At 37.4% G+C, this 21,634-nt stretch overlaps 1 protein-coding gene across 1 annotated transcript in view; it reads right to left on the bottom strand.

Moving 5' to 3' along the window:
• dpy (fibrillin-like protein dumpy) overlaps positions 1–21,634 on the bottom strand; it is a 474,963-nt gene that overhangs the window by 161,657 nt on the left and 291,672 nt on the right. Inside the window, exons 77-90 of the mRNA XM_083128311.1 lie at positions 20,747–21,067; positions 18,060–18,386; positions 17,058–17,369; positions 15,820–16,152; positions 14,042–14,365; positions 11,618–11,923; positions 10,468–10,797; positions 9,482–9,796; positions 7,979–8,281; positions 7,010–7,336; positions 6,901–6,917; positions 3,664–3,970; positions 1,918–2,223; positions 263–592 (exon numbers count right to left, since the gene is read on the bottom strand). Coding sequence (XP_082984437.1) covers positions 263–592; positions 1,918–2,223; positions 3,664–3,970; positions 6,901–6,917; positions 7,010–7,336; positions 7,979–8,281; positions 9,482–9,796; positions 10,468–10,797; positions 11,618–11,923; positions 14,042–14,365; positions 15,820–16,152; positions 17,058–17,369; positions 18,060–18,386; positions 20,747–21,067 — 4,158 coding nt within the window. The remainder of the gene's footprint in view (positions 1–262; positions 593–1,917; positions 2,224–3,663; positions 3,971–6,900; positions 6,918–7,009; positions 7,337–7,978; positions 8,282–9,481; positions 9,797–10,467; positions 10,798–11,617; positions 11,924–14,041; positions 14,366–15,819; positions 16,153–17,057; positions 17,370–18,059; positions 18,387–20,746; positions 21,068–21,634) is intronic.

The following is a 21,634-nucleotide window of genomic DNA, read 5'->3' as shown; positions in this document are numbered from 1 at the left end:
GCCTACAATGCCTCATTTTTATTTCAAACCACCATTTATCAACCATATTCTGCACACTCTTCTACGGGAACACTCCAACTTCTTCTCTGCTGTAGGCAAGATGGGGGACCAAGCTTTGACCTACCTTAATTTGGTCCCCATTCTAAGAAAACATGCACATAAGCATGCATAAAAGCAAGCATGCAAAAAAAAGCTTGGCATGCAAAACAAGCACAGCATGCAACCAAGCATTAGCGAATGCAGCAAGCTAGAAAGCATTCACGGTTCCTACCTTGGATGCGCTGACAGCCTCGGAATGGATCGCCAGTATGTCCCACGTTGCAGGTGCAGATTGGAGTATGATTCACAACACGGCACTGAGCATTCGAACCGCACGATCCAGGACACGGGTCCTGGCACTTTTGATTCACGCACGCGAGGTGACTCGGGCACTCGGGATTGATAACACACTCCGGTCTACAATTCGGTGGCGCACCAATGTAATTTGGAAGACACGAACACGCGGGACTTTCGCCACGCACTTGACACTGAGCATTCGGACCGCACGGAGACGGCTGACACGGATTCGTTGGAGGTGATGGTGTTGGTTCCACTGAAAGAGAAAACAAGCAAAATTATTAGAAGGACCTTTTATATCAAAACATATTTTAAAAAATGAGTACAATTTCATTTGAACAGACATGCAAATTATGATATGAATATAGATTTTTATTTCAGCAAAACTCAAACTTTTCTTACATAATGTTAGAATACTCTCTTGTTAATATAAGAGACTATTGTGAATAGTGCATTTTATATATTTTTATATATAGATATGAGGCAGATTAAACAATAGCCTATCAGTATCTGTAGTAAATTGGTAAAATTGCCAATAATTTTGGGAATTCAATATATTTATACATAATAGCCTGAAATGCATTGCAAAATTTTATTGGCAAGGTTTGCACATTTCTGATCTAATGTTCACTTCATGGGGAAAACAGGCATTTTGCATTACTTCCTGAATAAAATTCATGCATATTTTATTACTTTCATTACTGAGGATTGTATTATAAGCTGAATCCTTAAAATCACATTGATTTTTTATGTTTCTAAATTTTGTGCATTACGAAAATTCAATGTTGCTACTTATGGGTCACCTTAACATAATTCACATACCCTGCTTTTGTAAATATCCAAGTATTCAGTTTCTTTTTTTAAAAAAAAAATCCTCAGAGTTGTCGCATTTTATATATTAATTGAGAAGGTGAATGAATGAACAGTTCAGATTCTTAGGAGGAAATTTTTAAATTTATATCGGATCTGTAAAACATTTGTTCCTGACAAATTATATACCAGTACTTTATCAGTATCAGCAAAATTTCTATTTTGAATTAATGAATTAAAAATTTTCGGTGCATCAGCACTTTAGGCCATTTTGCACCCTACAATATATGAGAGGAAATACCCCCTTATCTAAAATTCTTACTTAAAAATTTAAAACAAGGGGTCTAAAGAGCCCCTTGAGGGAAATTTAAAAGTGCAAGTTTGTGCAAGACAAACACAACACATTAAAAAGTAAGAATAAACTAAGTTTCTCACAGGCAGTGGAAGAGTCCAGCTCTTCTCAAAAAGCTAAAAATATTTGCTAAAACTCTGTCATCATCTCCCAACAGGGATGACAAACACTTGGGAAGATTAAAATTCTCTGTGACGAAAGAAAATTCGACACATTTAACAAGTATATGCCGAATACTTAAAATAATGTTACAAGCCCTGGCAGCAAGTGACGGCTGTGTCCAATGCGCAGTCGACTGAGAAGAACTTCTTCTCGAAGAGAGGCACGGGATGAGGAATGCCATGCACTTTCATTTTAGTTCATCCCTACTGCATATCAAATATCAGACAAAAAAAAAAAGACAGCAATGACTAACTTACCTCGAACTGGGTAACATCTTGTGAATGGGTCGCCAGTGTTTCCAGGAGAGCAGCTACAAATTGGATTGTGATTGACCACCTGGCAGCGAGCATTCTGTCCACAGGTCCCTGGGCATGGATCGCGACATTTCTGAGCCAGGCATGCTCGAGTCAGTGAACATTCAGCACTGACCACACACTCTGGTCTGCATGATGGTGGGGTGCCGATGAATCCAGTCTGGCAGGAACAAACAGCATGTTCGTTCACAACTCTGCATTGACTGTTGGGACCACATGGAGATGGGTTGCATGGTTCTTTTCTCTCTGCTGTAAGGTTCAGAAGACAATGTATTGCTTAATGCTTGTATTGTAAGTACTTTAATAAGAATTCTCTTATTTTATGCAAACTGCAATTGTAGAAAATTAAACATAATGCTTTTTCTGAAGAAACAATGTTATAGCTTACAAATTTATGTTTTTCACAGATTATTTAATGTAAACAAAAAAAAACAAACAAGTACAGGCAAAAAGCCAACCCCTCCCCCCAAAAAAAAAGCAGAATGCAAGGTTTTAAATGTGGCTAGAAGTCAACAAGAGAACTTCCCAAAGAAAAGGCAGTCAACCACTGATTAAATTCTGTTACTCGCAGACTTTGTACTGTACTGTATAGCTAATGTATTAGGCCTATGCCATTTAAATACACCATAATAAACTTGTTTTGTTGCTAAAATCTGAGTTTTAATGCACTTTCTACTGTTCCTTTAGGTTATTTCAGTTAATCTGGACTTTTGTTAAACTGGTCAGTTTATCCCCCCATTAGTCCAGATTAACGAGGTTTTACTGTAATATAAACTATAATAACAAGCATCTAAAATCTAGTTGAATGTTTTATTCAGCAGGAACATTGTAGCAAATCAGAGACTGTAAGAAATCCTAGTCAACAATTTAAATATTTCTATTAACAATATTGAGAAATATATGAACAAGTTAACTAAGACAGTATTGTATTGGGTAAGTTTTCTTCAACTACATCCAAAATATTAAGTTGAAATAGTTGAACTCTTTTTGAGACTCTATTTATTGTAATATTAAATATTATAATATTCAGCATATGGTTTTTCTTGTATGTACGCATTGCTTGCATGATAGAATTATTTTCCTGTAGTTTACGGTTATTACAAGCATAAGAAAACAGTTTTTTCTTTGTGACGTTTCAGGAGAACACACGCTCCTTTCATCAGACATTTATTTTCATTTTGACTAAAGATACAGTTATAACAATGGTTAGTAATTTTTAAACAAAAAGAATCTGTTATATAATGGATGTTGTCAATGTTACTGATGAAAGGAGCGTGTGTTCTCCTGAAACGTCACAAAGAAAAAACTGTTTTCTTATGCTTGTAATAACCGTAAACTACAGGAAAATAATCAGCATATGGTATCTGTTAAAATGATTTTACAAAAAAATTTGTGCCCTTATTACTGGCATACACTTGTTACGTATAGTAATTAAAACTTTTTTGTTTTCTCAATATATTCATGTATTTCACTTGCATCTTTCGTAAGTCATAAAGATTAAGTCATTAAAATTGCAGAATATTCACTACTCGTTATGATAATAGTAACTGGAATTACACTAGCACTCTGCAAAGCTTTAGTTTTACAACAAAAGCTTCTTAAAGTAACACTGAAGGAGTGCGACATGTGCACTAACTGGACGTTACTAATTAATTTTGTATGGATTTCTATATAACTGAAGCAACATACCTGGTGGTGTGAATGGTCGGCAAATCACGAACGGATCTCCTGATGTACCTTCGGGGCACGAGCAGGTAGGGATGTGGTTGATGACATCGCAACGAGCATCCTGCCCACATGTTCCTGGGCATGGATCAATGCACCTCTGGTTGCTGCAGGACTTGTCCCGAGAGCAGTCTGAATTGAGGACACACTCTGGGCGGCAACCAACATAAGGATCTCCGAAGTAATTAGTCAGGCATGTGCACTGGCCGTTGTTGCACTGTGCATTTGGTCCGCAAGGTGATGGGTTGCATGGGTCGACTTTCTTTGGTGGCTCTTGCACTGGGGAGAAAGACAGAAACACAACAATATATATATTGTATATCATATAATCTAACATATTCATACTAGTGCTGAGCCGATACCATACAATAATTTTCTGGTCTTTCATTCTGCAAAAACGTCACGCGACACTTTCGCAGAGTCTAATTATCCTGGAAATTGAGCAAAATTAGTAGTTTATTGTCACTTTGCACCAGTTTTGTATAAAAAAAAATAATTTTGCGATGACATGGCATGTAATTTGACATTCTAATGTAACTTTTGTACATTTTAAAGCAAAAATCTTGTATATTCTTTCGTATTTCCAGAAATTAAAAATACAAAATTATTTATTACTTACGTAAAATGAGTATCTATTTTGTACACCAACAACGTTTCGGGAACCACCGTTCCCTTCTTCAGGTCCTATATCTCGGCTCTCCGAAAAGTGCCATAGTCTCGTCAAATCATACACTCGTCACGAAAAGGAATTGGTACAATATGGTCAAGGTAAAACTTGGAAAATGCTAAAACCTTTGCTGGATCCATGTTCACTGTTATTTGTTACAATAATCACTATAAAACCTTCTGCTAAAAAAAACAGTGCAAGTAAAAACTTTTAAAACCTATCTTTAAGTTGGAAGGAACATGATAAAGATATAAGGGAGGGGGTTCCCCAGACCGGACTATCGGAGCACATTATAGATGAAGGACACCAAATAGAGGTACAAAAAATAATAAGGGAAGAGGATAAATTGATTAGGAGGAACGTCTATGAGGCCTCTTACATTTGTAAAAATAGAGAGAATAAGCTTAACAGAGAAGATGGTAATACGAACTATGGACTGAGATGCTTAAAAAATGGGAGACACGGGAATACGAGAAAATTGGATTCCAGATCACCTCTGACGTAATATGCGAAGCCCAAGTTATCTGCGATTTTGATCTTGAAATGACTTAACGAGGAGGATAAATGTAGGGGAAAAGTAGGGGAGGGGAGAGTTGACATGCCCGCAACCTCACGCAAACGTAGGGACATTGAATTTTAGTGATGCATGAAATCTTGAAATGTGAAAAAAAGATGCAATTTTGAACATTCTGCAAGTAACTACACCCCAATGATGAAATATGCATGAGTTTTATTCGCGAAGTAATGCAAAATGTGTGCTTTTCCACGAAATGAATGCTTTTTCGCAAAATAACCGTGAAATATCATCAAATTAAGTAGAAAACACGCAAAAACCGGCAATCGAGGTTGTACGCGGAAACTGTCGATTTGTAACGAAACGTTTGCCTAAAGTTTCCTACCACTTGCAGCTGAAGAACATTTTATCTTCGATCACATCAGGAAGACGCTGCAAATTGGGATTTCCCATGCACATAATCTCAGTTCAAAAACTTCGCTCCCTGTCAACCTGCATTCCTTTCTTCCCCCGAATATGCAATTTAGAAATGAAGTGATTTTGTGTTGATGTTTTCTTTTTGATTGGACAGCTAAGTACTTGTGTATGTGTACAGTATATAAAAATGAAGTAGTTTATCAATTTATAGCTCTTTTGTATGTTGTTTCCTCTCATGATGAAAAAGTGTGTGCCAATTTTTTTTTTTTCCACCGCTGGTATATATAGCTGATCTAACATTTTATTTACGTGCTCTCCTCAGTTTTTATTTACCATAAATTTGTCTCCCTACACATACGATAAGGAAAGTGCAGGCAGACCGCATGGGAATGGTGTAATAAGAGAGCCCTTTTTCTTCTTTTTAAAGTTTTAACTTGCACTGGTTTTTTTAGCAGAAGGTATTATAATGATTATTTTAACAAATAACAGTGAACATGGGTCCAGCAAAGGTTTTAGCGTTTTCCAAGTTTTACCTTGACCATATTGTACCAATTCCTTTTCGTGACGAGTGTATGATTTGATGAGGATATGGCACTTTTCGGATAAACGAGATATAGGACCCGAAGAAGGGAACAGTGGTTCCCGAAACGTTGTCTGTGTACAAAATACATACTCATTTTACGTAAGTAATAAATAACTTTGTATTTTTAATTTCTAGAAATACGAAAGAATATACTATATAAAAGTGAGTAAGTCGCGCAAACCTGAAGTATGAAATCAAAAATCTTGGTCGAATGATTCATATAATTGGAGTGGAATATTTACACACTATTGTTAATTAATATTTTGAAAAACTTTTAATTATTACAATTTTCAAGTATTGTTAACGGTGGGAATCTGTGAGCATAGGCATCGGTATCGGCTCAGCCCAAATTCATACTTTATGGAATTTTTACATGGTGCCAGGAAGATATTTTGATAACTACAAGGTGCGTCCAGAAAGTAGTACCCGTTCAGTAATTTAAAAGAACAAAAAACAAAACAACTTACGTAGTTGAACAAAACCGTTCTACTCTGAGCTACATTTCTACATATGCACCCATGGCATTGAGGCACTTATCATACCCGGAAGACAAGTATTTGTATACCCTTGTCATCCACTTCTGCCGCCAGTTCATTGGCGGAACGATATCGTGTCAGCAGAAGGATGCACAGGTGGCATCCACAATCGCCCTGTGTATGTCAATTTTGTGTGAGCATTCGTGTCTTCTTGCAGTCTCCAAAAATGACATGCCACACTTTTGCAAAGTCTAAATATCCTAGAAATTATGCAAAGTGCATAATTTTCATAATTTTTGCAACAATATCGTGGGCAGAAATGGATTTTGTGATTAAATTAATATCTTTATGTGAAATTATGAATATTTTAAAGCAAAACTCAGGTCGATTAATATGGTGTAGTCCCAACTGAAAAAAAACACATTAAAATTTGTAAATACACTCAACTGCTTTGAAATCTTACAATTTTTAATCACTGGCATCAATGCAATTTGTAAGTTAGGGGTTCCAGATTCAAATCAGGAGTAAGGCATAGATATTACACTGTGCATGTTTCTTCCTCTACTTCATAAATTTACTATTCATAAATGTTGTAACAAATAACACAGATAGGTAGATATGTAACATAAATTAAGCAAAGCACAAATACTCACCAATTATTACTGAACACTGTGTGAACGGATCACCAGTGTAGCCCTGTTGACATGAGCAGGTTGGAATGTGGTTTTGGACCCTGCAGTCGGCATTCTGCCCACACGAGCCTGGGCAAGGATCTTGACATCTTTCCGCAATGCATGCCTGGTTACTTGGACACTCTGAGTTAACAACACACTCTGGTCGACAGTTTGGTGGAGCACCAATGTAGTTTCGAAGACACGAACATGATGGGGTATCGCCAATTGCTCGGCACTCGGCATTTGGTCCACAGGGAGATGGCACACATGGATTCTGTGGTCGAGGTTGTGGTGGAGGAGGCTCAACTGCATAAATAGAAAGATTGCACATCGATAAAAAAAATTCCAGTGACAGAACACGGATCATCATTAACATAAACATTTATATTGAATATTGTATTGAATATATATGAAGAAAACCAGAAAAGTTGCAACATGAAATCTACTTTATGCAAAAAATTATCTTGCTAGTTCAGATATTCATTGCCATCCGAGCCAGCCATATTGAAAGCCAACTCGGGTTCTTGCCCACGGTCCCATGCAAGATAAAAATAAGTGTTTGTGTGCTGTTTATTAAGAGTTTATAGGATGTTGGTGCTTCCAATTAAGCAAATAATTTGATTTTTCTTGACTTCATGGATTATTTTGACAAATTAAAAATATATGAAATTACTAAAATCATATTCTAAGCAAAGTACTACATGTTAAAATATTTCAATAAAAAATTGTAAATATGCACTATTCGTTTAATTATCAAATGAAATCATGAAGTGACACTTGTACTTCAAATCAAGGAACAAAAATCTTTTTCAGACCTCTGAATTTTTTTTTTTTGTTATAGGCCTCATGTATATTGCATGCCCCAGGCACTGCACCCAATTAGGGCCATCACGTACTTTTCTGCCTTCACAAACTCGCATTCCCACATACGTCACTCACCTATCACACGGAAGCATCTTGAGAATGGATCTCCACTATATCCTGAAGGGCAGCTGCAGATGGGATTATGGTTGATGACTTCGCAACGTGCACTGATGCCGCAGGTACCCGGGCAAGGATCGGTGCACTTGAAGTTGCTGCATGCCCTGTTCTGAGGACATTCTGCATTGACCACGCACTCTGGTTTGCAGTTTGGTGGGCTTCCAATGTAAGTGACCTGGCAGGAACAGACTGCTTGCTCGTTCACAACTCTGCACTGGCTGTTTGGACCACAGGGAGATGGGTTGCATGGATCCCTTCTTTCTGCAGGAGCTGAGACACGATGAAAAATAAAATTATTATATTGTTGTAAAGAAACACTCAACATGATAATGTGGAACTGACACCATGTAAAGTAAAGTAAAGTAAAGTGTTTCCCTGTGCTTTGCACCATACCATGAAGGCATATAGGGGGTGTTGAGTTAGAGCCACACACTCCTTGATCACGGCTGAAGGTGGGGTGGGGGGTGATCAGCACCACGCCCCTGGCTGCTTTTACCACTCAGAGTTTCCTCCAGGTACCCACTTTACACGACGCTGGGTGGGTGAAGGAACTGCTTGAACAGGTGGGAAAAATCCAGGTTCTCCCTCGCTGGGGATCGAACCAGGGTCTCTCGCATGGAAGCCAAACACCCTAACGACTGAGCTACCACAGTTCACCGACACCATTTCTTGAGATAATTCAAATTATGTACACATGTCAGTAAAGTTCACAGAAATAGTTGGTTGTGGGAGAGAGATGTTACTCAATATTAAATTACCAACTGTTGTTGTCCTGGGGTACCTGGAAAAGAGGGACCTACTATCTGGGGGAGCATCCACTTCCCGATGCCATTCTCTTGCATTACCACTGGTACATATAAATGTGAGTACATATAATTTGATTTCTAGTATTTCTAAAAATGAGAATTGTTTTATAACTTTAGTGTGTGATCAGTGAAAGTACATTCTTGATAAAAGTAGCCTGATGATGACTGTCAAAATATAACTGTTTGAATGCTGTTTTGTCCTATCTCCACTTTTCGTTAGAGATGAGTTGATGTAGTTATTGTGTTCCTTAAAGGTTAATGCATCACGTTCCGGAGCAACGTATCTGGCTGTCAGGTGGTGTAAATTATCAACATTAATAAAATATTTGCGCCAATCTTGCAGTGTATTCAAAATCCACACATGTTGAACTTTAATCAGATCTCCTGCAAAGTCAGCGCAGATGGACATACGACAAAATAGTATTGAGATGGTATATGATAAAGGTATTGATACTCTCATGCATTTACACTTTACACACAAGCACATAAATGCCCAGATGATTGTATCATTACTAAAAAAAAAAAAAAAAATAGAATGTTTTTCCCAGGTCTCCAATCACAGCATAGAATGTGAACAATGAGACCCCGGAATAATTCAAAAGTAAAATTTTAGACGGTAAAGTTTTAAATCAGCACAGACCATGTGCTCTATTGTAGTACATACCTTGGGTAGGTTGAGGTCGGCATGCCACAAATGGATCACCTACATAGCCATCGATGCAGGTACATGTTGGAATGTGGTTGATAACTGAGCAAGTAGCAGACTGACCGCAAACTCCGGGACATGGGTCTTGACACTTATTTCGGATGCAGGCTCTATCTGCTGAGCAGTCAGAGCTCAGTACGCATTCAGGTCTGCAGCCTTCGTATGGATTTCCAAAGTAGTCAGGGATACAACTGCAAGCACCCGCTCCATTTCTTTGCTTACACTCTGCATTTGCTCCACAAGGTGATGGTTCGCACGGGTTTTCAAGTTCTTCTACAAAAGGAAGAAGACAACATTTAATTTACATACTAGAATCACAGATATAATTGGAAAATTTGTGCATTCTGTTTTCACACAATAACCTTATTCATGTATAGATGTTTTTGACTTAAGGTAAAAACCAAGCAAAAACAGTCACATTTATTAAATTATCATTCAAGTTCTTTGCTAAATACAGTGGAACCTCGATTTTACGTTTTTCAGGGGACCAAACTGAAAAAAAATTAAAATGCGGTAAAATGTAAAATTGAGAAAAATTTTGTAACATTTTGCTATGTTGGAATCATTAAGATTAAATGTATAATGCTGGAAAATATAAAATCCGGTACTGTAAAATCAGGGTTCAACTGTATTTGATATTTTACACTGGAACAGTACACTATTAGTTATTGGTATTGATAACTGTGATGTTATTGTTTTTTCTTGAATGTACATATTGCTTGCATTGTACAATTATATTTCTTGTAGTTTATGGGCAAAAATTGTGTTCAAATGCTTGTAACAACTGCAAACTACATGAGAATTAATTATATTATTATTAGTACATACTTATTACATCAAAGCTAAGGCAACAAACAAGCAAAGTTCTATTGTTCCCAATATTTTCATGCTTTTAGACACAACTGTAGACAAGTATGTCTTCAAATTACACAAGTAATACTTACTCTGTTGGAACATACACTGGACGAAAGGATTTCCCGTGTATCCAGGTGAGCATACACATGTTATAGCATGGTTCACAACTCTGCACTCGGCATTAGCTCCGCAAGAACCAGGACAAGGGTCTTGACATTTCTGGTTGACACATGCCATGCGACTTGGGCATTCTGGGTTGATGACGCACTCTGGACGACAATTTGGTGGTGATCCAAAATAGCCAGGGAGACAAGAGCAGGCAGGACTGTTACCTACAGCTTGGCATTTTGCATTTGGTCCGCAAGGGGAAGGCTCGCATGGGTCTCGTTCTTCAACAACAGTTGGTTCAGTTGGTGGTGCTGAAAAGAGCAGGAATCAAATGTCAGACAATGAGGTTCTACTGTGTATTTAAAATAAAGTAGCATTTATTATCTTGTGAACATCTCACATTTGATGTTGGTGACTTATGGAAAAGTTATGAAAACTGTGGCACAACCAGCGATTGTACCTCTCTAACCACATTACAAAATGCAGAGTTACTCTACGAGATATGAAACAGCGAACATTGATACACTTTATTGTCTTGCTTCATTCTACTTTGCTATTTGTGCCACTTTTAGCTACTTTGCGAAGATGGGGATGAGTGATGATATGATTAAATCGATGAATGGACACTCACAAACATCCATGCCTAGGCCAGGATTCGAACCCGGGACTCCTGGCATCATGTGCTAACCACTCCGCCACGGGGGCCGGCCATTAATACACTAATTTTGCATTTGGACTACTCATTGGGGCATGTATTTGTACATTACAATATAGTGTAGTTCTGAAGGCAGTCATTAGCACTAACATCATTTCTTATGCCCTAAAAACAACTGATGGTCAGACCTACATTTTAAATTTAAAGTACCAATGCTCTACCATGTTAATCTATAATCTCGGCCTATGAGATTTCTGTATTATGTTTTCATGACCATTTCATGCACATACTATAATTTCTCACTGCCACTGACATTGGAACGTGAACATTTGTGTCATCTCCCTGAAACTGAGACAACTAATTGAAACTGAACTATCTGTATGGAAGTTTAAAGCACACAGATGTTATAATATACATTATAATTTATTGAAATGTTATGGCAAAGTTGCCAGTTTATATAGCTCTTAAATACTCACGTGGTATGTCATAGCAGCTCTTGAATGGATCTCCAGTTTGTCCTGCTCGGCAGCTGCAGATGGGGCTATGATTGATCACTTCGCAGCGTGCATTCAGCCCACAGGTTCCAGGACAAGGATCCGTGCACTTTTGATTAATGCAGGCTCTGGTTTGGGCACATTCTGTGCTCACAACACATTCTGGCCTGCAGCTCGGAGGGTTTCCAACATAACCGGAGAGGCACGAGCACACAGCATGGTTGTCCACTGTTCTACACTGGCTGTTGGGGCCACATGGCGAAGGGTTGCATGGGTCTCGCTGAGGTTCTGGTTCTGGAAAGACAAATATTTCATTATTAAATTATCTTTTTCCTGTAAGAGCATAAAAGGCACAAATTCACAAAAGAAAGCTTTAAATTAATTTGTATATACAGTGGAACCCTGATTTTACATTTTCCCACATTATACATTCAAATTTGATGGTCCCAACATATCAAAATTTTACAAAATTTTCCTCGATTTTACATTTTCCCCACATTTTCAGTTTCTTCAGCCTGGTCCACTAAAAAAACGTAAAATTGTATGTATACTCATATATGCACGAGTATGCAATTTTTCCAATTCAGAATATTTTGACTAGTATCCAGGGTTGCCAATGTACAGCCAAAAGATATAAATGTGATGTAAAATGTTAGACAAGAATTTAAAAAAATATTTTAGTGCTGTACAGTAAATATTTGGTACCAGTATTGTCCAATATAGGCATATTACGTGTTTATTGCTAAATTTACTGATATTTTTCCAATCCAGCATATCTATAAATAGCCTGTAATTTAGTGTAAAATTCTGTCACTTTCTTAATATTTTAATGATTACAAACATATAATTCATATGTCCTGGTTTTTATAAAGGTCACTGATTGGCTGAAATTGATGAAGCGACACTCTCACAGTACACCTATGGCCATGTTGAGACTTGAAGCTGGAAACTTTAGTGGCAAGATCAAAAGGCTATCACTTCGGACAAAACCCATTGGTTTACCATGTTAACCACATCACCTGGTTACAAACATTAATTAAGGGGATTAATGAGTCATTCATGTTATTCAAGAACCATTGACCATTTTATATCAGATGAGTAGAATATCAATTATCAATATCTTTTACATAGGTACTTTATCGGCATTGGAAAAGAATTCATATCAGTCCATAACTAGTTAATATGACAATTATGCCTGCTAGACGTTATCACCCCCTCCCCTGGTAAAGAAAACATGTCTTCGAGCTAGATATTTGTTCATTTTGTTCTTGTTTTGCAATCAGCACAGTGATTTAGCCACAAACACTCCTAGAAAGAACTACCACTCATGAGACAGTTTCCACGAAAATCCAATGAATAGTGGTAGATCCTTGTCAATTCTTCATCTGTCTCTGTTTCTTTGCAATGAGGTGCGAAGGGGAAGAAGAACAACCACACTTTTCTCGGGTCAGTTTGATGTTTGTGTGGTGAGCACTGAGCAGACAACAGAACTCTGCTCCTTTGTGGAAGCGCCCAGCTGTACGTACTACTGTTGCCAACTTAGTATTTTGGAGCAAGGTTTGTCCAAATCCAGAATCACACCAAGGAACTATTACGTAACTGGTGTCAGTTGTAGTTCAATCCAGCCTTGGCTCTGCAGTCTACCTCCAGTTGCTTCACAGAAATGGTATTCCTATTTTAGGTGGGATTTAGCTCTTTTCTGCCAATCTGATGTGACAACACTGGCTGATCCGGTAGATCTGAACGGCAACAGGGCTCCTTAACAGGCATATGAATAACCCCATAGCACACTATGCCCCAAAGTCTCCCCGCTCTTTCCTTGCATTGGCACCCTCTTCTCCCTTCTTGCCTCTTCAGGGTAGCGGAACAGCTTCCCTCTTTGCTTCTGTCGGCTGCAGAAAAATGTCCTAGGCAATATCTACTCGACGGCAACGGTGTTCATTAACATATTTAACAATGTTGTCATTTTATTGAAACAACTTTTTAATTCTTTACATTTTTCTGTTACCTGTGGTAACACCGGCTTAATGCAAGCCACGTCTCTGCCATGCACATTGTACCATGCCATGAAAGTACACATACGTGATTTTGGAGGTAGGGCCCCATACAATCTTGATCTCAGTCAGGCTGCCTATATCCCTCAAGGTAGCACTCAGTACCCATTTATTTGTGGGTGAACCCCTATTGACAATACCAGAAAAATTCTGACCTTTGATCACCCAGCCTGGGAACTGAACGCAGGTCTCCCCCATGGCAGTCAGACACTCTAACTGACTACACCACCACGGATCCTTCCTCCAGTTTTACTAATTAATATTCTTATTTTCATTTAGTAAGAATTTTTGCCTCGTTTATACGCTCAGTGATTGCAACATATAATTTATCTCTAGTTATTAGTGAACAAACCTTGTATTATCTGTCTGCAGTTGGAGAATGGATCCCCTCTGAAACCTTCCAAGCAAGAACATGTAGGGATGTGATTGATGACATCACACTTGGCATTCTGACCGCAAGTTCCAGGACAAGGATCTCTGCACTTGTTGCGGAGGCAAGCCCTATCTCTGGCACAATCTGAGCTCAACACGCATTCAGGCCGGCAACCTTCATATGGGTTTCCATTGTATTCAGGCACGCATTTACATTCTGCAGCTCCATTTCTTTCCTGGCAAACAGCATTAGGACCGCAAGGTGATGGATTGCATGGTTCGGTCCTTGGAGGAGATGGCGTAGCTGCAAAAGATATATATATGTAAGTACAAAAACTAATGAAATAGACTGTGAAGTAAACGTAAGCATGGTGGCAAGATATTTATCCACTGTTAAATTTAACATAAATTATTTCATTTTTGTAACTTGTTACCACTCACAGAAGATATACAATTGGTACTTTTTCTAATAATTATTATGATACATCAAGAAGGATCGTTTATGTGTATAAAAGTGACATATACATTTTTAGTTGTTGAAGTAAATTGGAGAAATGGCAGATTAATCAGCACACTATTGGTATGAGTTGACACAGGCATATTGCAACATTGGTAAAATTACTGATAATTTTACAATTCCAATGTAATTTAGTGCAAAAATTCTGCTATTATCTTACTAGTTTCATATGTATACATGAACATAATTCATATGCTCAAGTATGCAGTGTCTTTTTCAAAAGCAAAATCTATTGGTCATCCAGTTAAATAAATTAATTGGGGACATTAATGAACCTGCCATGTTCCTAATAAACTTTAATAAATTTTAATTAGATTCATAGAATATTGGTTATTGGTATCAGTAAATTTTATATCGGTACTCTATCGGCACTAGCAAAAATTTCAAGCTGGTCTATATCTAAGAAAGCACTGTATGAAACACCAAAAGGTTTTTCATTTGAACATAATTTGGCATAATATTTTTATTTTCTAAATATGCACACAATGCAGCAGTCAATTAAAAAGGATTTCCCTATCAATAAAGCTAATCAGTTATTTACTGTGTACACAGGACTCCCACTCCCATTGCCGAAATGGACTTCCCGATTTTCCCAATATTTTCAAATACATTTCCAGGATATTATTCTGTGATAATTTTGCTTAATGTTAATTGTTATCAGTATACAAATCACAGTAAAAATATGCAAAATGGCTTCCAGTTGCACAGAACCCCACATTTGTAACTATTTATTATTCAAAGCACTTGTATCAAAATCAAGGTTTACAAATATGTGAAGAATTCCTATTCATAGCATGTAGAACAACCATATTTAACAATCCCGATTTTTCAATTTTTTGATTGAATGATTGAATTGGTGCTTTAAGTCCACTTTATGCACAGTAAGGCTAATCGGGACTGGACCTACAGTTTAAAGTGGGATCCAAACCACTTAATGCCTCCACCATCCATCGAACCCGGATTTTTCAAGTTTCATAAATATTTTGGAAGTTCTCAGGTTTCTCCAAGACCTTATTTAGTTATAGGTTGATTTCCCTGACTTTTCCATTATTTCTATGTCAGTGGGAACCCTAATATATTGATACTGCTTTGATGAGAGTCATATACTGGATATATTTATTAAGTTTTGAAGTAACATATGTAAATATCTATTGATGTTTTCTTAGTATCAATTAAGCTTTTATTCATACCATTATCACTTTTATTCTAATATAATTACTATTTAAGGTAAGTCTGCTTACTTGATGGAGTAGGCAAGCACTGTACAAAAGGATCCCCTGTGTATCCAGTGCTGCATGTGCACATGGGAGTGTGATTGACCACTCTGCATTCGGCATTGAAGCCACACGAACCGGGGCATGGGTCACGGCATTGCTGGTTGATGCATGCCAGCTGACTGGAGCATTCCGCGTTGATCACACATTCTGGGCGGCAATTTGGAGGAGAACCGATGTAGTTAGGCAGGCAAGAGCATGCTGGTCTGTTACCGACGATCTGGCATTGTGAATTAGGTCCGCAAGGTGATGGAACACATGATGGAGGCCTTTCTGTTGGTTCTGGTTCTGCAGTGACAGCTGAAAATACAGAATATTGCTGTTACAATCATACCAATTTTCATTTTTCAATATATTTAATTGCATATCATCGCACCAATGCTAAAATCCACAAATGTGCTAAATCTTACTTTTGAGATAAAATAATTTTGATATTCAAAATATCAGAAAAACAGGTTTTACATTTGGTTAAATGTTGTCATCAGTAAAATATGTACCTACTCTATTTATTAGGTTATACAGGGTGCTCATGTGTAAGTGTGTTGAGATGACACTTTCATGGATTTTCTTCTGTACACCACTATCATATCCGATATTTTTTTCTTTCAATGTTGATTATGTGTTACCTGTACTTGGGAGTTCATTCAATACATTTGTTCTAACCTGAAGCCTCTTTTTCTCACAAATGGATCGAGATTTTATAATCACCCTGCACAAGTTAGCATAGGAATCCATCAACAAAAAGTAGTCAGAAACTGCACTAGGTAAAAACATCCAAATTTTCACATTCATAGTATTGGCATTGGGACCACAATATGTGAATGCCTTACTGTAAGTTTTTACAGAATGTTCCTGTATTAATATTACCAAGACATGATGAAACATACAATGAAAACTGACACGATATGTGAGACTAGCCATTATTAAATGATTCAAGATGATTATTTTGCATATTTTTTTTTCAAATGAACAACTAAAACTGTTGTTCTATTAGTGCAGTGACTTCTGATTTCTAAATTATGATGATAGTGTGCTGACAAACATTTTTTTCAGGGTGTAATCAGAATTCACAATAAGTAATTTGCAAAAATTATATATAATTTAATTATAACTATTTGTGCCATGAACATAACTACAAATGAGCTTTACAAATGTGAAAAACTGGTAATGAGGAAAAAAACTGTAACCACAAATAGTGTACTCACGTTGCGGTGTGCACTGGGTGAATGGATCCCCAGTGAAGCCTGCAGGACAAGCGCATATTGGATTGTGATTCCTGACATTGCAATTGGCACCCAGGCCACATGTATGTTGGCAAGGATCGGAGCACCTTTGGTTGATACATGCTTTGTCCAGAGGACACTCGGAACTGACAACGCACTCTGGTCTACAATTCGGCGGACTTCCGATGTAATTCTGCACACAGGAGCATACGGCCTGCTCGTTGACGACTCTGCATATGCTGTTGGGTCCACATGGGGAAGGAGAGCATGGGTCTTGTCTGCGTGGAGGAGGCTCTGAAATGGATATGTATATTCAGCATGCTTAAATTTACTAATATATGGATAATGTGAAACTGCTTAGGCACTTTTTTTATATAACCACCCTTATTTATTTCATCTGAGAACCAAAGATTATAACTAAATTTATCCATTTACTAATAAAGTTGGTTACAATATTTTATAAATAACCTGCAACTTGCTTCCATAATTTGCCTTATTTAAATTGTTCCTATAGTATATAGTATAAATATTAATATTTAGGCATTCCATTGCAACCATGTCATATTAATCTACCTGAATTTTGCTTTCAAATATTCATTGGTTCACATATGAGATAGAAATATTAAAACAGCTCATTTAATCATAAAATGGACTTTAATCACACAATCTTGCTGCAAATTTAATAGAAAAAAAAAGATGCATTTTACACAATCTACAGGTTATTTAGACTTCGCAAGGTTGTTTACGGACTGTCTAAGATACCAGAACTCTGAAAAGTATCAGCTGTTCTTGGTGGTTAAATATGAACTGTTGCTCTGTATTATCATTATCACTGTATTAGTAGTTGGTTTGGTTCAAAACTATCAGAATTCAGAACTCAAAAGTTTTTTTTTAGCACCAGACACAGTTCTACTGTATTTACAAGCAATCTTCACCTTTAAAATAATGATGCAGTGATATGCATTTCCCTACTGAAGCACTTACCAGTAGCTGGTATCGGCCGGCAAGCGAAAAACGGATCTCCCGTAAAGCCTTCCCTACAATGGCAGGTTGGAATGTGATTGATGACATTACACTCAGCATCAGTGCCGCAAGTGCCCGAGCATGGATCCTGGCATTTGTAGCCGATGCAAGCTTTGGTTGCCACGCAGTCTGTGTTGACCTCGCATTCTCTCTGGCATCCCGTGTAAGGGTCGCCAAAGAAGCCTGGAAGACAATAGCAAGCTCCGGCTCCGTTTCTCTCTCGGCATTCGGCATTCTGTCCGCACGGTGATGGGAAGCATGGATCAGGTGGTGGTGTTCTCTCAGTTGCTGCAATACAAGAGATGCATACTCCTAACTTTCTACATTCATGGATCGTTTCATACAATTACATCATCATAAAAAGGCTGAGAGCCCGGCAGCCTGCGAGCATTGTCATGTTTTCAGTACTGGAAATTATCACTTTTGTGTTTTGTGAAAGGTGCGCTATAGAAATCGCTTCTCTGGCACAATGTAGTTGTGAGAAAAAAGTTAAGTTCCCTGTGCCATGAAGGCACATTTAGGGGATGTGGCGTTAGGGACCCACACATTCTCCATCTCTGTCATTTTGGAGGTGGTGTGATCAGCAACATGCTCCAGCTGCCTTTACCACCCAGGGTTGCCCCCGGTTCCAATTTATTTGAGGCTGGGTGAGCCCCAGAGTCACTTTATGCAGGGACAAGGCTGGAAAAAATCCAACCTTATATCACCCACCCTGGAGATCACACTCAGGTCTCCAGCATGGTAGTCAGATACCCTACTGACTAGTCCACCATGGAGAAAAGGGCTAGTTTTTTTCAGTTTCTGAGTGTTGTGTTTCCAGACAAAAACATAGGAAGAGAGTATGTTCCATGGCAACGACAAGTTTTTTTTCCTTTTTTTAAAAAAAGTGTTCAAAGTTAGCACTTCAATAGTTGAATTGAAATCAAATTAGCAGATAGATCAAAACCTTGGTATCTTTTTCTAAAACAGTAATAGGAGGATGACTGCAGGGGATATGACCAATAGGAAATATCACAACTATAAGTTATCTATATGACAGAAGTACAACTTTTCTCAATAGCTGAAGATTGTGAGCAGCTTTTTCAGGTAGTAGCCAATCTTTCAAAATTCAGAGAAGGTCTACAAAGAAAGTGGATGTGTAACCAATAAGGAATGAAACTGTTCAAAGCAGAAGAGTTTTGCATCAGTAACTGGGTCACCTTATTTTCAATAACAAGTTTCATAATTCTGCATAAAGCCCAATGCAATCATTCTATCAAGACTTTCACAAAATCATTTACCATTGGTGTCATATGCTAGCACACACACTTTAGCATTAAAATACCACAAAATAAAATAAAGCACAATAATGATGATATTAATAGTTAAACTTAATGGTCAGTAATGAAAAACTTCATGTTAACAGAGTCGGCCATAAAACAAATATATATTACATATTCTTGATGTTCATTGTATCACAACAATTGTTTCACAAATAATGAAGATTACTTTTCTATGTAAAACAAAGTGAACAGATCACATGATTCAAAATTACCTTGACTAGAATACACACACACATATATATGTGGATGTATATTACTTCAAATTACAGGTGTACTTCTTGGACAACTGTTAATCCCCATGTTGCATGTTAATTCAGTTTTTTAGTATGTGTTGAAAAACTTTGTTTTATACAGAAGCACCCATTGTAGTTATTACTAGTAAGTCTTTTAATATTCACTATCAAATATGTCAGTTATGGTGAGGAGATATAATATTAATGGTTAGCCAGTTGCAACATTAGATTAAAACAATAACTTCACTGATTTTGATGTCAAAAGGGGAAATAAGCTAATTCCTTGCTTATAATTTTTTTATGCTATTTCACATCAGCAATTCTGTAGTTTGCACAAGATTATAAAAATACACACATTAAACTTATAAGATACAAAATGATGGATATAAATAACTTTTGGACAGGTTAATATTGTATTTTATGAGTCGTGGTGAGAAAACATGCCAAAAATACTACAAACTGGCAAATTAACCAAATATACAATACAAAATGCACTGTTGTGAAACCAGTGGTGCACACACATGCAGATTCTTCCTGTTCACAGGATTTAAAAGCTTAGGGAGCAACATCAGATCCAGTGAAGTAAGGTATATTAGATTTGGTCATATGTCTACTAATTAGTATATGGAAAACTGTTGTAATCCAATCAATGATCATGCAATTTATTTGCATCATGATATTAATATATATTGTCAACATTTCACATTTAACTTCCTCCTACAAACATATAGTTATTAGAATTACATAAACAGACTTTTATTGTTATGTTTCAAGAGATCACATGCTACCTTCATCAGACAATTGCTTGTAAACTAGAGTTGACCAAGAATACAGTTATAGTAATAGGATTTATTTCTATTTTATCACAACTGTAATTTTATCATCTCTAATTTACAGGTAAATACCTAACAAGGTTGCTAAATTTCTAAAATGTAAGGGAAAATTTAAAGGCTGTTGTTAAAGTAAACCCACTAATATAGTAATCCAATACATTATAGTTCCGGACATTCACTTCTCTGCAAACTTGTAGTTGGTGCAATTATTATGTTAGTTGTGGTTCAGTAGTATGTGCACAATAAAATAAAATTCTTACATATAGGTGCTGGAGAACATGCACGGAATGGGTCTCCAACATATCCTTGTGGACAAGTGCAAACAGCATTATGATTGACAACAACGCACTGTGCCAACTGTCCACAGCTGCCGGGGCAAGGATCCACACATCTTTCATTTTGACACGCCTTATTGCTTGCACATTCTGCACTGTTAGTGCACTCTGGGCGGCAATTGGGTGCACGGCCAATGTAATTGGGTAAGCAAGAGCATGCAGGCTGGTCTCCGACGACTCGGCATTGCGAGTTTGGTCCACACGGAGAAGGATCGCATGGATTTCCAAGTTCCTTAGGTGGTGGCACTATAAGCAGAGGATAGCGTAAACAAAACGCCAAGAGAAAACAAGAGATATCATGCCGTTGAGAATCAGGGAGTCAGTTCAACCATTTTCTTTTATTCTCCCACGAAATGTTGATTTGATTTACCTACATCACTAATTTTTACTTATGGTCTGTGATGAGATCATGACAAGTAAAACAGGAGGTTATTGGCCTTTTCAAAGGTACCATCCCAATAATTGCCTCATGTTGAGCATTTTGTTTAAAGTCCACTTTTATGCACAGATAAGCTAATCGGGACTGTAGTTATAGTTTAAAGTGGGATCTAAAGCACCATGTTTCCTCAACCAGGTATCGAACCTGGGACCCCTTGATTAGAAGGTGACAACATTATTACACCATCAGGGAGGCACCATTTGCCTAATGTGACTGAGGAAAACTACAGACAAACCTCAGTGATGATAGCCTACAAAGAGATTTGTACATATGGCTGCCAAAATATGAATCTGTCACCTTAACCACTTACACAAACTCTTTCAATATTAATCAAATAGTGACCAGTAAACTTCTGGAAATATGGTGCAAAATTG

The sequence above is a fragment of the Lepisma saccharinum genome, chromosome 9 (assembly GCF_977018435.1).
Source record: "Lepisma saccharinum chromosome 9, izLepSacc3.1, whole genome shotgun sequence".
NCBI lineage: Eukaryota > Metazoa > Arthropoda > Insecta > Zygentoma > Lepismatidae > Lepisma > Lepisma saccharinum.
Note: the sequence above shows the minus strand (reverse complement) of the source record. Positions and strands in the feature narration are given on the sequence as shown.